Source organism: Mobula birostris, chromosome 17 (genome assembly GCF_030028105.1).
Source record: "Mobula birostris isolate sMobBir1 chromosome 17, sMobBir1.hap1, whole genome shotgun sequence".
Taxonomy (NCBI): Eukaryota; Metazoa; Chordata; class Chondrichthyes; order Myliobatiformes; family Myliobatidae; genus Mobula; species Mobula birostris.
In genome coordinates this window covers 66,612,296-66,625,264 of record NC_092386.1, presented here as the reverse complement: position 1 = coordinate 66,625,264, position 12,969 = coordinate 66,612,296, and the positions used below count along the sequence as shown (strand labels likewise).

At 44.7% G+C, this 12,969-nt stretch overlaps 1 protein-coding gene across 2 annotated transcripts in view; it reads left to right on the top strand.

The window, feature by feature from the left end:
• fbxo10 (F-box protein 10) overlaps positions 1 to 12,969 on the top strand; it is a 130,195-nt gene that overhangs the window by 16,478 nt on the left and 100,748 nt on the right. For both annotated transcript variants that reach the window (XM_072281859.1, XM_072281858.1), the window contains exon 2: positions 5,171 to 5,761. In XM_072281859.1, coding sequence (XP_072137960.1) covers positions 5,177 to 5,761 — 585 coding nt within the window. In that variant the 5' untranslated portion in view covers positions 5,171 to 5,176. The remainder of the gene's footprint in view (positions 1 to 5,170; positions 5,762 to 12,969) is intronic.

Genomic DNA, 12,969 nt, shown 5'->3' with positions numbered 1-12,969 from the left:
ATTGAGTGATTTGGGTGTACTGGTATATAAAGTATGTAAAGTTAAAATGTAGATGCATCAAGAAGTTTGCAGCAAATCACTGGTTTAATCAGAGCATGAAAAGCGTTGCTGCCACATATGGAGTCTTAGCAAGACCACATCTGAAAAGTATGTTCTGTTTTAGTGTCTATTTCAAAGGAAGATTCACCAAATACCAGGTTTTTCTCAATGAGGAATTATTGAAAAGTGGCTGCTTTACAAACAAACGGTGAAGTGCATAGAATTCTTAAACTGCTTGGTAGTTAACAATATTCACAGAGAAGCTGTTGCCTTAAGGGGAAAGCCAAAAACTGGAGCATACGTTTCCCTTTTTTTTCTAACCCCAAGGGCTGTGGATGCTTAATTCTTAAATATATCCAAAGGTAAGTTTAATAAATGCTAGGACATTTAAAGAATCAGATTATGAAGATCGGGTGGAAAAGTGAAGTTGAGCTCACAAATTGACAATAACATTAAATTGTGACTAAGTCAGCAGTAATGTGAATTAGTATTTTTGGTTCTGTTATCTGTGCAAAACCCAAGGTTGATTCTTTCACCCTTGAACATCACTTGACACCACCTGCCTCATCTTGTTACCAAAACTTTCATCCATTCCTTCAATACCTTTATAAGATTAAGATTGGCTGACACTCCAGGCTAACCTTAATCCTCCATGCAGTAATTAGGAGCTCGATAAAAATTCTGCTGCTTCTGTTGCATTAAGTTCTGTTCAGCCACTACCAGTTGTGCTTACTGATATGTACTGGCTCCTGGTTAAGCAACACTTTCACTTAAAATTCTGATCCTTTTTTCTTTAGCCTCCTGCCTCATCATGCCTCCTTCTCTGCAACCTCTCCTAGGCCTGCAAAGCTCTGTATTCTCTGCACTCCATCTCCATTTCTAAATCCCAGTACATGTCCTGTTAAAATTGCTCTGTTATTGACAGCCGTGCCCAGGCTATCGATGTTTGAAATGACCATTTCTATCTGTCCACCCCGTCCAGTCTTGTGAAAGCATATTTTCCAGGAATGATGGCGGGGGAGGGGAAAATCACAAGTTCTCTGACGTAATTCCCAAATGAACAATCCAGGCTATCTTTAACCACTTTTGTTCAGTTGCTGTTGAATAGTTTGCCCTTTTATATAATGCCTTTTGGGACCCATTAAAGGTTTTCTGTACTGCAAGGATCTTAACAGACTATTTACAAGATGGTAAATATCAAGATAGTTTTTGTATTTTCATACTCTTCCTGCTCCTACTTTAGGTGGAAGGTTAGATGAACAGCCAGTTGTCCTCTCAACCAGTAAAACAGTATGCATTTTGCAAGGCTTTTAACTGACATGATAGGAAGTTTACAAGTACAGTTTGTTGCAGAAATATTTGCCAACTTGACACCAAAGAGTAAGAAAGATTCAGAAGTTTTACGAAGTGATTTAACCAAGATGTACAGTGAGAAAGTCAAAGCTTGAGGCCAGGAACCTAATGGTAGGGCTGCAATTGGTGGCGTGAAAGGAATTGCAGATGCTTATTAAGCTCGAATTGGAAGAATTTTCAGTTGATGTAGGTCAAATATGATGGCAGAGTATAGTATTAATGGTAAGATTCTTGGCAGTGTGGAGGATCAGAGGGATCTTGGGGTCTAAGTCCATAGGACACTCAAAGCTGCTATGCAGGTTGACTTTGTGGTTAAGAAATCATACGGTGCATTGGCCTTCATCAATCATGGGACTGAGTTTAAGAGCCAAGAGGTAATGTTGCAGCTATATAAGACCCTGGTCAGACCCCACTTAGAGTACTGTGCTCAATTCTGGTCGCCTCACTACAGGAAGGATGTGGAAACCATAGAAAGGGTGCAGAGGAGATTTACAGGGATGTTGCCTAGGTTGGGGAGCATGCCTTATGAGAATAGGTTGAGTGAACTTGGCCTTTTCTCCTTGGAGTGACGGAGGATGAGAGGTGACTTGATAGAGGTGTACAAGATAATGAGAGGCATTGATCGTGTGGATAGTCAGAGGCTTTCCCCCAGGGCTGAAATGGTTAACATGAGAGGGCACAGTTTTAAGGTGCTTGGAAGTAGATGCAGACGAGATGTCAGGTAAGTTTTTTTTATGCAGAGAGTGGTGAGTGCGTGGAATGGGCTGCCAGCTTCGGTGATGGAGGCAGAAACGATAGGGTCTTTTAAGAGACTCCTGGATGGCTACATGGAGCTTAGAAAAATAGAGGGCTATGGGTAAAGCCTAGGTAGTTCTAAGGTAAGGACATGTTCGGCACAACCTTGTGGGCTGAAGTGCCTGTATTGTGCTATAGGTTTTCTATGTTTCTATGTATGCTTGGTGAGTTTACAGAAATCGGGAGGTGTGAAACCAGAGAGAAATTTGAACAGATGTTGACTGCTTTAAGTTTTAGTTATTACTGAAGTAAGTATTCTCGTAAATGAGCATTATTGGGGAAGATGGGCAGAAGGCTGGTGGGGTGATGTCATTGTGTGAAATCTTAAAGTTCTTTTTGGTTGGGTCCATTAAAACGATCGTGTCTGTAATAAATAGTGATCCAATGATAGATCATAGGAACCTAGGATGTTGCAGGAAGGAAATGGATAATGAAGCTTTTGTAGGTACTGATGTGGCCGTACTGGATAGATAACAATGGAAAAGTTAAAGGAGGTATGGATAATGTGTTTATTAGGTTGCTGATAAATATGGAGTTGTTGTTATTGCTCAAATCATATGTCAGATTAAGTTTCCATAAAAGTAATTTTTGCTGAGGCTGTGAAAAGCACTGTGTAATTCTTTCTGGTGTGGAGTGGTTTGCGTTAAAGTAAGTGCTGTCTAAAAAGAATTTTTTTTGTAAACCATTTCTGTTGCTCTGGAGCCCAGACTACTAGTTTATGCCTCTTAATCACTTTGTGACCCATCAGTTCATGAATTGATCATTGAATTGGAAATGAGCGAGCAATTCTTCAGGTTTCTATCAGTCAGCTGTTATCTGGACACTGGTATCAAGTGAAGCAGACTATATATTTGACACTGAGGCAAAAGTGTGAGTTCTCCTTGCAGGCCCATGTATTATACCAACCCAAGTTAAATTACTTTGGTAATGAATTTGATTACAGGCAAGATTCTGATCAAGTACTGAAATTCTTCTGACATTGAACGCAGCAGGCCAGGCAGCATCTCTAGGAAGAGGTACAGTCGACATTTCATGCCGAGACCCTTCGTCAGGACTAACTGAAAGAAGAGCTAGTAAGAGATTTGAGAGGGGGAGGGGGAGATCCAAAATGATAGGAGAAGACAGGAGGGGGAAGGATGGAGCCAAGAGCTGGACAGGTGATTGGCAAAGGGGATATGAGAGGATCATGGGACAGGAGGCCTAGGGAGAAAGAAAGGGCGGGGGAGGGGGACCCAGAGGGACAGAGGGAGGAAAAGGAGAGAGAAAAAAAAATAAAGTTTATAATAATAATAAGTAAGTAAATAACAGATGGGGTCCAAGGGGGAGGTGGGGCATCAATGCAAGTTAGAGAAGTCAAAGTTCATGCCATCAGGTTGGAGGCTACCCAGATGGAATATAAGGTGTTGTTCCTCCAACCTGAGTGTGGCTTCATCTTTACAGTAGAGGAGGCTGTGGATCCCCTACTATTAACCAAGGGGTCCATGAACCCCAGGTTGGGAACTCCTGGTCAGTCTAGATCAGAAATAACATCCCTCCTCGGTGACAATTGACATAGCTGTACCTCAAGGATACATGCTTAGCCCTGAGCTGATCTCTCTCTGTACTCGTGACTGTCTGGCTATACACAGCACAAACACCATCAATAAATTCGCTGATGACACTACTGTTCTTGGCAGAATGTCAGATAGTTACGAGGGTGTGTACAAGAGTGAGATTGATCAGCTGGATAAGTGATGTTGCAAAAACAACCTTCCACTCAATGTCAGTAAGACCAAGGAGCTGGTTGAGGACTTGAAGAAGGGGAAATTGGGAGAATGCACACCAGTCCTCATCAAAGGGTCTACAGTGGGAAGGGTGAGTAGCTTCAAGTTCCTGGGTGTCAGCATCTCTGAAGATCAATCCTGGACCCAACATACTGATAATATGAATAAGGCATACCAGTGGCTATATTTCATTAGGAGTTTGAAATGATTTGGTATGTCACCAAAGACTGTAGTAAATTTCTACAACTGTACCATGGAGAACATTTTGACTGGTTGCACATTACTCATGGACTAACAAATGCACAGGATTGGGGAAAACACTGCAGAGGATTGTAAACTCAGCCAAGTCCATCATGGGCACCAGCCCACCTACCATCCAGGACATCTTCAACAGACAATGTCTCAAGAAGGCAATGTCCATCATTAAGGACCCTCCCCATCCTGGACATGCTCTCTCCTCGTTACCACCATCAGGAAGGAGCTATGGGAGCCTGATAGCCCCTCTGCTATGAGATTTTGGAACACGTGAACACTACCTCACTTTTTGCTCTCTGTTTGCACTATTCTTTTTCATATATTTCTTATAGCTCATAGTAATTCTTTATGCATTGCACTGTATTGCTGCTGCAAAACAACAAATTTCATGACATATGCCAGTGATAATAAACCTGATTCTGATTAAAGGAAATGAAGACTCAGTTTATATCAACTGGAGTTCAAAAAAGTGAGTGTGATTTTGAGGGGCCTTGGATGGGTAAGTATAGAGAGAATATTTCCTCTGTTGAAGAATATAGCACTTGGATTCACTGTTAAAAACATTTAAGACAGCTAAGGCAAAGTGTTTCCCCTGAGAACCATAAGTCATTGGCATTATTCAAATGGCAGTGGAAGTGGAGTTCTTGAATATTTTCAACCAAGTTAAATTCATAATCAGCAAGAGAATGAGTGGTTACCAGAGTTAGAAGAATCTTAGAGATAAGATTACTGTCAAATAAACCGTGATCATATTAAATGGTAGAATTAAGTTGAATGAACTAAGTAGTCTACCCTTGCCCCTAATTTTCATGTTTGTTTAATTCATGCTGAATTAAAATCTTGACTGCACTTCTGAGTAATTTATTGACATTAATGGTATTCTGAAAATAAAGACAGCACTTGCACCAAAATATTTCCTCCTTCACAGATTTTAATCTTTGCCTAATATTTTCTTTAATTCATAGGTGACAATGGAGATCAGCGGTCTCCCACTGGAGCTGTGGCGCCTGATCCTTGCATATTTGCCTCTCCCAGATCTGGGTCGCTGCTGTGTGGTGTGCAGGGCTTGGTACGAACTGGTAATCAGTCTGGATAATACTCGATGGAGGCAGCTGTGTCTTGGATGCAATGATTGCAAACACCCAAACTGGCCAAATCAACCTGACGTTGAACCACATTCTTGGAGGGAAGCATTTAGGCAACATCACTTAGCTTCTAAAATTTGGACCAAAAATGCCCAGGACGTGGAATCTTCTAACTGTTTGCATTTATTTCGGCGGAAGAAGGATAGAAAAACTATTTTTGTCGGTCCAACAAGTGAGCATCTGAACCTCAGGAGTGCCTTGTCTGTTGCCAACGTGTATGATAAGATTCTTGTTTGCCCTGGTGTCTATGAAGAGCAGAATGAGGTGATTTTAAAGGTCCCTGTAGAAATAATTGGACTTGGAAAGCTAGGGGATGTGGCACTCCTTGTGAGCTTTGATCAACACTGTCCAACAGCACGGTTGTGCAATTTGGTCCTCATGCCTGCGTGGTTCACACCTGTTGTGTACAAGGTGAGTACTTATTCTAAAATGCTTAGCAGGAATGTGGGAAAATTCTAGATGAAAAATTGCCAAGTTCCATCAGGTACCTTACTTTCTATAGTTGCATGATACAGTAATAATAGTTGATCCAGACAGATGAAGAAAAATATCAAGGCGTTGGAACTTCAGCAATCATAGGTTTTCTTGGCATGACCTGTGTTTCAGATGTTTGATTTGTCATGGATTAAGCAAGGTTTATGTATCTGTTATAAAAATAACCCTTTCACCTCATAAAAACATGTCTTAAAAACTCAGTTGATCCTGGGGTACTTTGTGACGCTGTACCAATTTCCATAGTCTGTGTAATGCAATGCAGTTCACTCTCCCATGGCCAGTCAAAAGTGATTGATAAAGGTAGAGAACAACAGGAATTCTGCAGATGCTGGAAATTCAAACAACACACATAAAAGTTGCTGGTGAACACAGCAGGCCAGGCAGCATCAATAGGAAAAGGTGCAGTCGACGTTTCAGGCCGAGACCCTTTGTCAGGACTAACTGAAGGAAGAGTGAGTAAAGGATTTGAAAGTTGGAGGGGGAGGGGGAGATCCAAAATGATAGGAGAAGACAGGAGGGGGAGGGATGGAGCCAAGAGATAGGCAAAAGGGATAGGAGAGGATCATGGGACAGGAGGTCCGGGAAGAAAGACAAGGAGGGTGGAGGGGGTGGGAGGAGACCCAGAGGATGGGCAAGGGGTATATTCAGAGGGACAGAGGGAGAAAAAGGAGAGTGAGAGAAAGAATGTGTGTATAAAAGTAAGTAACAGATGGGGTACGAGGGGGAGGTGGGGCAATGGCGGAAGTCGATGTTCATGCCATCAGGTTGGAGGCTATGCAGACAGAATATAAGGTGTTGTTCCTCCAACCTGAGTGGGGCTTCATCTTTACAGTAGAGGAGGCCGTGGATAGACATGTCAGAATGGGAGTGGGATGTGGAATTAAAATGTGTAGCCACTGGGAGATCCTGTTTTCTCTGGCAGATAGAGCATAGGTGTTCAGCAAAGCAGTCTCCCAGTCTTCGTCGGGTCTCGCCAATATATAAAAGGCCACATCAGGAGCACCGGACGCAGTATATCACCCCAGCCGACTCACAGGTGAAGTGTTGCTTTACCTGGAAGGACTGTTTGGGGCCCTGAATGGTGGTAAGGGAGGAAGTATAAGGGCATGTGTAGCACTTGTTCCGCTTACACGGATAAGTACCAGGAGGGAGATCAGTGGGGAGGGATGGGGGATACGAATGGACAAGGGAGTCGCGTAGGGAGCGATCCCTGCAGAATGCAGGGGGGAGGGGGGAAGAGAGGGAAAGATGTGCTTAGTGGTGGGGTTCCGTTGGAGGTGGTGGACGTTACGGAGAATAATATGTTGGACCCAGAGGCTGGTGGGGTGGTAGGCGAAGACCAGGGGAACCCTATTCCTAGTGGGGTGGCGGGAGGATGGAGTGAGAGCAGATGTACATTAAATAGGGGAGATGCGTTTAAGAGCAGAGTTGATAGTGGAGGAAGGGAAGCCCCTTTCTTTAAAAAAGGAAGACATCTCCCTCGTCCTAGAATGAAAAGCCTCATCCTGAGAGCAGATGCGGCAGAGACGGAGGAATTGCGAGAAGGGGATGGCGTTTTTGCAAGAGACAGGGTGTGAAGAAAAATAGTCCAGATAGCTGTGAGAGTCAGTAGGCTTATAGTAGACATCAGTGGATAAGCTGTCTCCAGAGACAGAAAGATCTAGAAAGGGGAGGGAGGTGTCCGAAATGGACCAGGTAAACTTGAGGGCAGGGTGAAAGTTGGAGGCAAAGTTAATAAAGTCAATGAGCTCTGCATGCGTGCAGGAAGCAGCGCCAATGCAGTCGTCGATGTAGTGAAGGAAAAGTGGGGGAGAGATACCAGAATAGGCACGGAACATAGATTGTTCTTTTGCATAGATTTTTCTTTATAGCCCACGGTCTGCTGTAATTACAGTTACAGGCAAGCTTGTTTTGATCAAACTGCGAGGAAGCCTGGTATAACATACACCAATAAGGGCACATTGGTGTGTTATCAATACATTTCTGATAACAAGGATCCGTCCCGCTACAAATTCCCATACTGCAGGTCTTGACTACACTTGGACACTGCCGCGCACACTGCCCCCTCCGCTCCTTTCGCCATTGCATGCAGGTGGAGGAGTTGTATGGCATGGGGGCTACGTGTTGCACTGGACTTGCCCTTGAGCATAGATAACAATTCTGTCTCTTCATCATCCCTGCTGTATAATTTGCCCATTGGTACCACATGTTCTGGTACCATGGTACGGAGGTAATCGTTGTGCTCCTCTTACTCCTTTCTCTCAGGTTTTGTGGGATCCTAACAGTCCCATGCCACATCTGCCAAATTAATGATCTCCAAATCTGCACAAGAGTATCTGAGTGTATCATCCCCGGGGGGCGGGACTGGTCGCCCCCAAGTCATCCCCATTATCTGAAAGAGTACTACCATCCATAACCCCATCCTTAGGGTCTTCGGGCCTGTCCTCAGGACCAAAAATTTCCCTTATTACTTGGTCAAGTTCCTGCGGTTCAGTGTCAGCTTCTTGTTGCTCTTGCCTGCCCCCTACTGTTTGTTCCTCTTCACCACTTACCTCGGGTGGCCCACCTGACTGTACCTGCGGGATTGCTCTAGTGCAGTGACTGAGATGATACCAGGTGGAGCGTCCTTCCACTTGAACTGCGATGGGTGATGCTTTGGTTACTGTAAAGGGCCCTTCCCTTCTGGGTTCGTTCCACTTTCTTCGAAACGCTCGCACGTAGACCTGATCGCCTGGCTTGATTGGTCCTTCCCCTCGATCAATCTCTGGCTCTTTCTGTTTTTCCTGTGCATAAATAGACTTATGTATCATAGTTAATTGCCGCATGTATTGTTTTAATTCCAATTCCAGTTGTTCCAAACTAGGCTCTCTCCACTGGGGCACTGGCATGGGCCTTCCGGTTAGCATTTCATGCGATGTTACACACGTCATCCAATTAGTCTGCATGCGGTAACTCATTAATGCTATCGGTAGTGCATCGACCCAGTTGAGTTTAGTATCTGCACAGATTTTGTTTAGTTTGGTTTTTAAGGTCCCGTTAATTCTTTCCACCATACCCTGCGACTGAGGGTGATACACACATCCGAATCTCTCAGTGCTTGCAGTACTAACTTGACCACTTTTTGGATGAAAGCTGAACCATTGTCAGAGCTAATTTCTGTCAGTATCCCAAACCTTGGGATCACTTCGTTTGTCAGGAATTTCACCACTGTTCCTGCCCCTTGATCTTTCGAGGGTACTGCCTCTACCCATCTGCTGAATCTGTCGATTACCACCAACACGTATCTTTTTCCTCTTACTGTTTTTATCATGTCTACATAGTCAATCACTAGGAGTTTAAATGGCCCTTCAGGTACGGGTATATGATCTATTGGGGTTGTAATTCCTTTCCAAACATTATTCTGCGCGCATACCTCGCACTGTGAGAATACATGGTCTACTGAAGCCTGTAAATAAGGCGACCAAAATCCATCCTTTTTTATTTTCCTTATTACTTCCCCCCCCTTGCACAATGATCCATCCCATGTGCTTCTGAGATCAGGATAGTCAGTAAAGGGGTGGGAGCTACCAGTAGGCCATCTTCCGTGGTCCATAGGCCTTCTGGGTTCTGTTTGGCCCCCCTTCGTCTCCACAGTGTTTGTTCTGGCAAAGTTGCCTTTCCCTGTATTTCAATTAGGTCCTCTACCATAGGTTCCGGCTCTAGACTTACCTGGGGTGCGCTGACAACGGATGTACACCCAGACGCTTTCCTGGCTGCTTCATCTGCAGCTTGATTTCCCTTTGTTACTGCATCATTTCCTTTTTTATGTGCCTGGCATTTTACTATAGCCAGTGCTTTAGGGTTCATCAGCGCTTTTATTAAACCTAAAATCTGCTGACAGTGCGGTATGGGATCTCCATTGCTCTTTCTAAAACCTCTCTGTTTCCACACTGTCCCAAACAAATGACACACACTATGAGCATATGCTGAATCTGTATAGATATCTACTTTCTCTCCTTCCATCATTTCACACACTGCTGTCAAAGCTCTGATTTCCGCTAGCTGGGCGGAGCACGGTTGGGAATATGCCTCTATTCTGATGACCTTGAAGTCTGCCTGATTCTGTTGCACTACTGAGAACCCTGCGTGATTCCCATCGTGATCCCTGTAACAAGAGCCATCTACGAACAGGACCTTTTTATCTTCGTCCTCTAAAGGTTCTGATTATAAATCTGCTCTTAGTTTGGCGAATGTCATTGTTTTCCCTACACAATCATGGGGTTCTCCTTCATACCCTAAAGGGACATAATCGGCTATATTACTGGTGGTGCATCTCTGTATAGTTATACCTGGAAATGTCAGTAGCATCTGATATGCGGCTATCCTGGCTGGTGTCAACAGAAATTTCCCTCTTTCCAGTAATTCTGCTACCTTGTGGTGTGTGTACAGAATCACAGGTAGCCCATGGTTACGGATGATGCCTTTTCATATGCATAGTACCGCCAATCCCTGGTAACAAGGTGGGTACCCCTGAGCCACCTCATCCAGTTTCACACTGTAGTACGCTATCGGTTGCTTTGCTTTACCTGTGCCAGTCTCCTGCATTAGAACTGCTGCGGCATAACCTTCCTGTCGATTGGATACGTACAGATGAAAGGCCTTCTCGTAGTCAGGCAAAACTAATGCTGGGGCTGACTGCAAGTCCTGCTTTATAGTATTGAAAGCCACTTCTGCCTCATCATTCCACTGTAGATTACTCCTCAAGCTTGCATGTCCTGCTTCCTTCATTATTTTCCTCAGTGGTGTTACAATTTCAGCATATTCCCCAGTCCAATCTGAACTATATCCTGTCAGTCCCAGAAACGTCATCATCTGTCTCACTGTCTGGGGCTTGGAAGCTTTAGTTATAGCCTCAATTTGATCCGGCACTATCGCCCTCACTCCCTTTTTCGGCTTTATTTCTACCAGACTGGCTGTTCTTATTCTCCTACATCCGTGTTATGTTGTGACCACAGTATAGATGGTAACCTATCCAGCCTGTTATCTCTCTGCTGGCCTTCCTCCTTTCCCAATAACATCAGGTGTGGTTGGGGAGTTATTTCGACCTCCTTTGTTGTTCCTACTATATCTATATTTATTTTAAAATAGTTTTTGTCTCCCGATACCCACACCTGTGGCATAATTTTCCTCCACACGGCTACGGTTCCAGCATGCTTTACTAAGGGTCCCAGGTCTTTAGACTGATGTCCCTCATTTACCAGCAGCGTTATGAGGGACTCAGCTTCCGGTATCCTGTACCATTTCTCCAAGAAGGTATTCCACCGGACTTGCAGGGCTGCCCCTCGTCTCCCAATTATTATAGCTTCTCCTCTTAGGTGCCACTGGTTGCCTGCCTCCTTGTGCCATCTCTCCTCTAGCTCTTCATTCTGAGTTTCGTCAAAAATCACTGTGCAGTGTAACTCGGGTTTGGGTGCTACAGCCTGGGGCAGTATAGCCTGCACGCCCTTTTTCCATTTTTCCCAGGTTTCCCAGATCCTATCCAGAAGACATTAGCTTTCTTGACTTGCCGCACTAGTAATTGAGCAATTACTCTTTCCACACTCAGCCCACTTCTGGTACATTCTAATTTTAATTCTAGTTTTAATAGGGCATCTCTGCCTAGCAAATTCATCAGAGTTCCTTTGGACACTAATATCAGCAAAACTATTCCTTTGCTGCCCATCCTTAATCTCACTGTAGCTGTACATTGTGTCAACTGTGTTTTTCCTGAGAACCCTACAGTCTTGATAAATTTTCCTGACATGGGAAGGTGAAGGGCATACTGCGGCTGTACCCAAGCTGTACTGTCAGCTGCCCTTCTAACACAACCTGAACAATGGGTTCCTCTGCTGCCTCCCTTGTTATCACTGGGTAGTGTCCCTTCCCACCTGGGTTCTCTGGGCACCCCTAATGTCTTGCATAGGGGTTCATGGGTCCACTTGGCCCTGCGGGGACTGGTCCTTGGCTAGACTGTGGTTCCCATCTCATTGGTTCCTGCTGGTACGTGACAGCCCATGGCTTATGTGGGCAGTCCCTTCTCATGGGTCCTGGCTGGTTACATCCCCAGCACAGTCTTTGTATCTCTTTTCCCTTGTTTCCTTACTGGCCCTTCCTGCCCATAACCTCTCTGCCCCCCTCCTTGGGATTTCCAGTCCTGTCTGTGCTGCTGTTTAAATTTAACCTGTCCCTGATAGGGAATTTGCAGAAAAGCTCCCCCAAGGACATTTATTATTGGCATGGGGTTTTCTGGGCTCTGTCTTATGGCACGACTGGCCCCTCCATATAATGGCATTTCATTCATTTCAACGGCTGTGCTTAAATCGGTCATTGCTGGCTGCATCTTCTTGCCTTTTTCTTTTTCCTTTTTAAGTTCTTCAAGCTGCATTTGTATCAGCTTTCTTTGCACTTCTTGCTGCTCAGTCAACTTTAGTTTGTCTTTTCGGTATTTTTCGACCGCATGGACTACATGGTCCCTGAATTCCTGTGGGGTCATTGATATCAGTCCAACCACTTCCTCAAGTTTAGACTCAACTTGGGGAGGCATTGCATCCAAAATGGTATTTCAGAACATCAAGGTCATAAATGGGTTGCCTTCCACCTCCTGTTCAGTTTCCAGTCTCCACCTTTTCAACTGATTTTCTATATAGGCTGCTGGATTTTCAGTGTCTCCCAGTGGATCCCCTTTCATGGCTTTGGGGTCCATTTTGGGTGGATAGAGCTCCCTGAGGGTCCCCCATACCCTCTGCCTCACTGTGTCAAATCTGGCCCCGTCAATCAGTGCACTGTCCACATTCTGTATGCCAGCCACTTCCATCAGCTCTTGTAGTTTGGAGGTTCCCATCAGCCTTAGCAGCACCTTCAAATCTCCCATAGCCAACATTTGTCCCGTGGTCTCTTCCTCAAAGGCCCTAATCCATTTCCCTGCACCCTCATGTAGGCTGGGCAGGGTGTTTTTCAGCCCTTCCAGGTCCTGGGATCCCCAAAGAATATACTGTACTTGTCCCAATCCTTTTACTAACAATGGCATCATTCTCCCTTTCCTTTCCCACATCTCCTGACCCTCCTCCTCACCTGACTCCCCATCTGTTTGAGCACATTTTTACTGG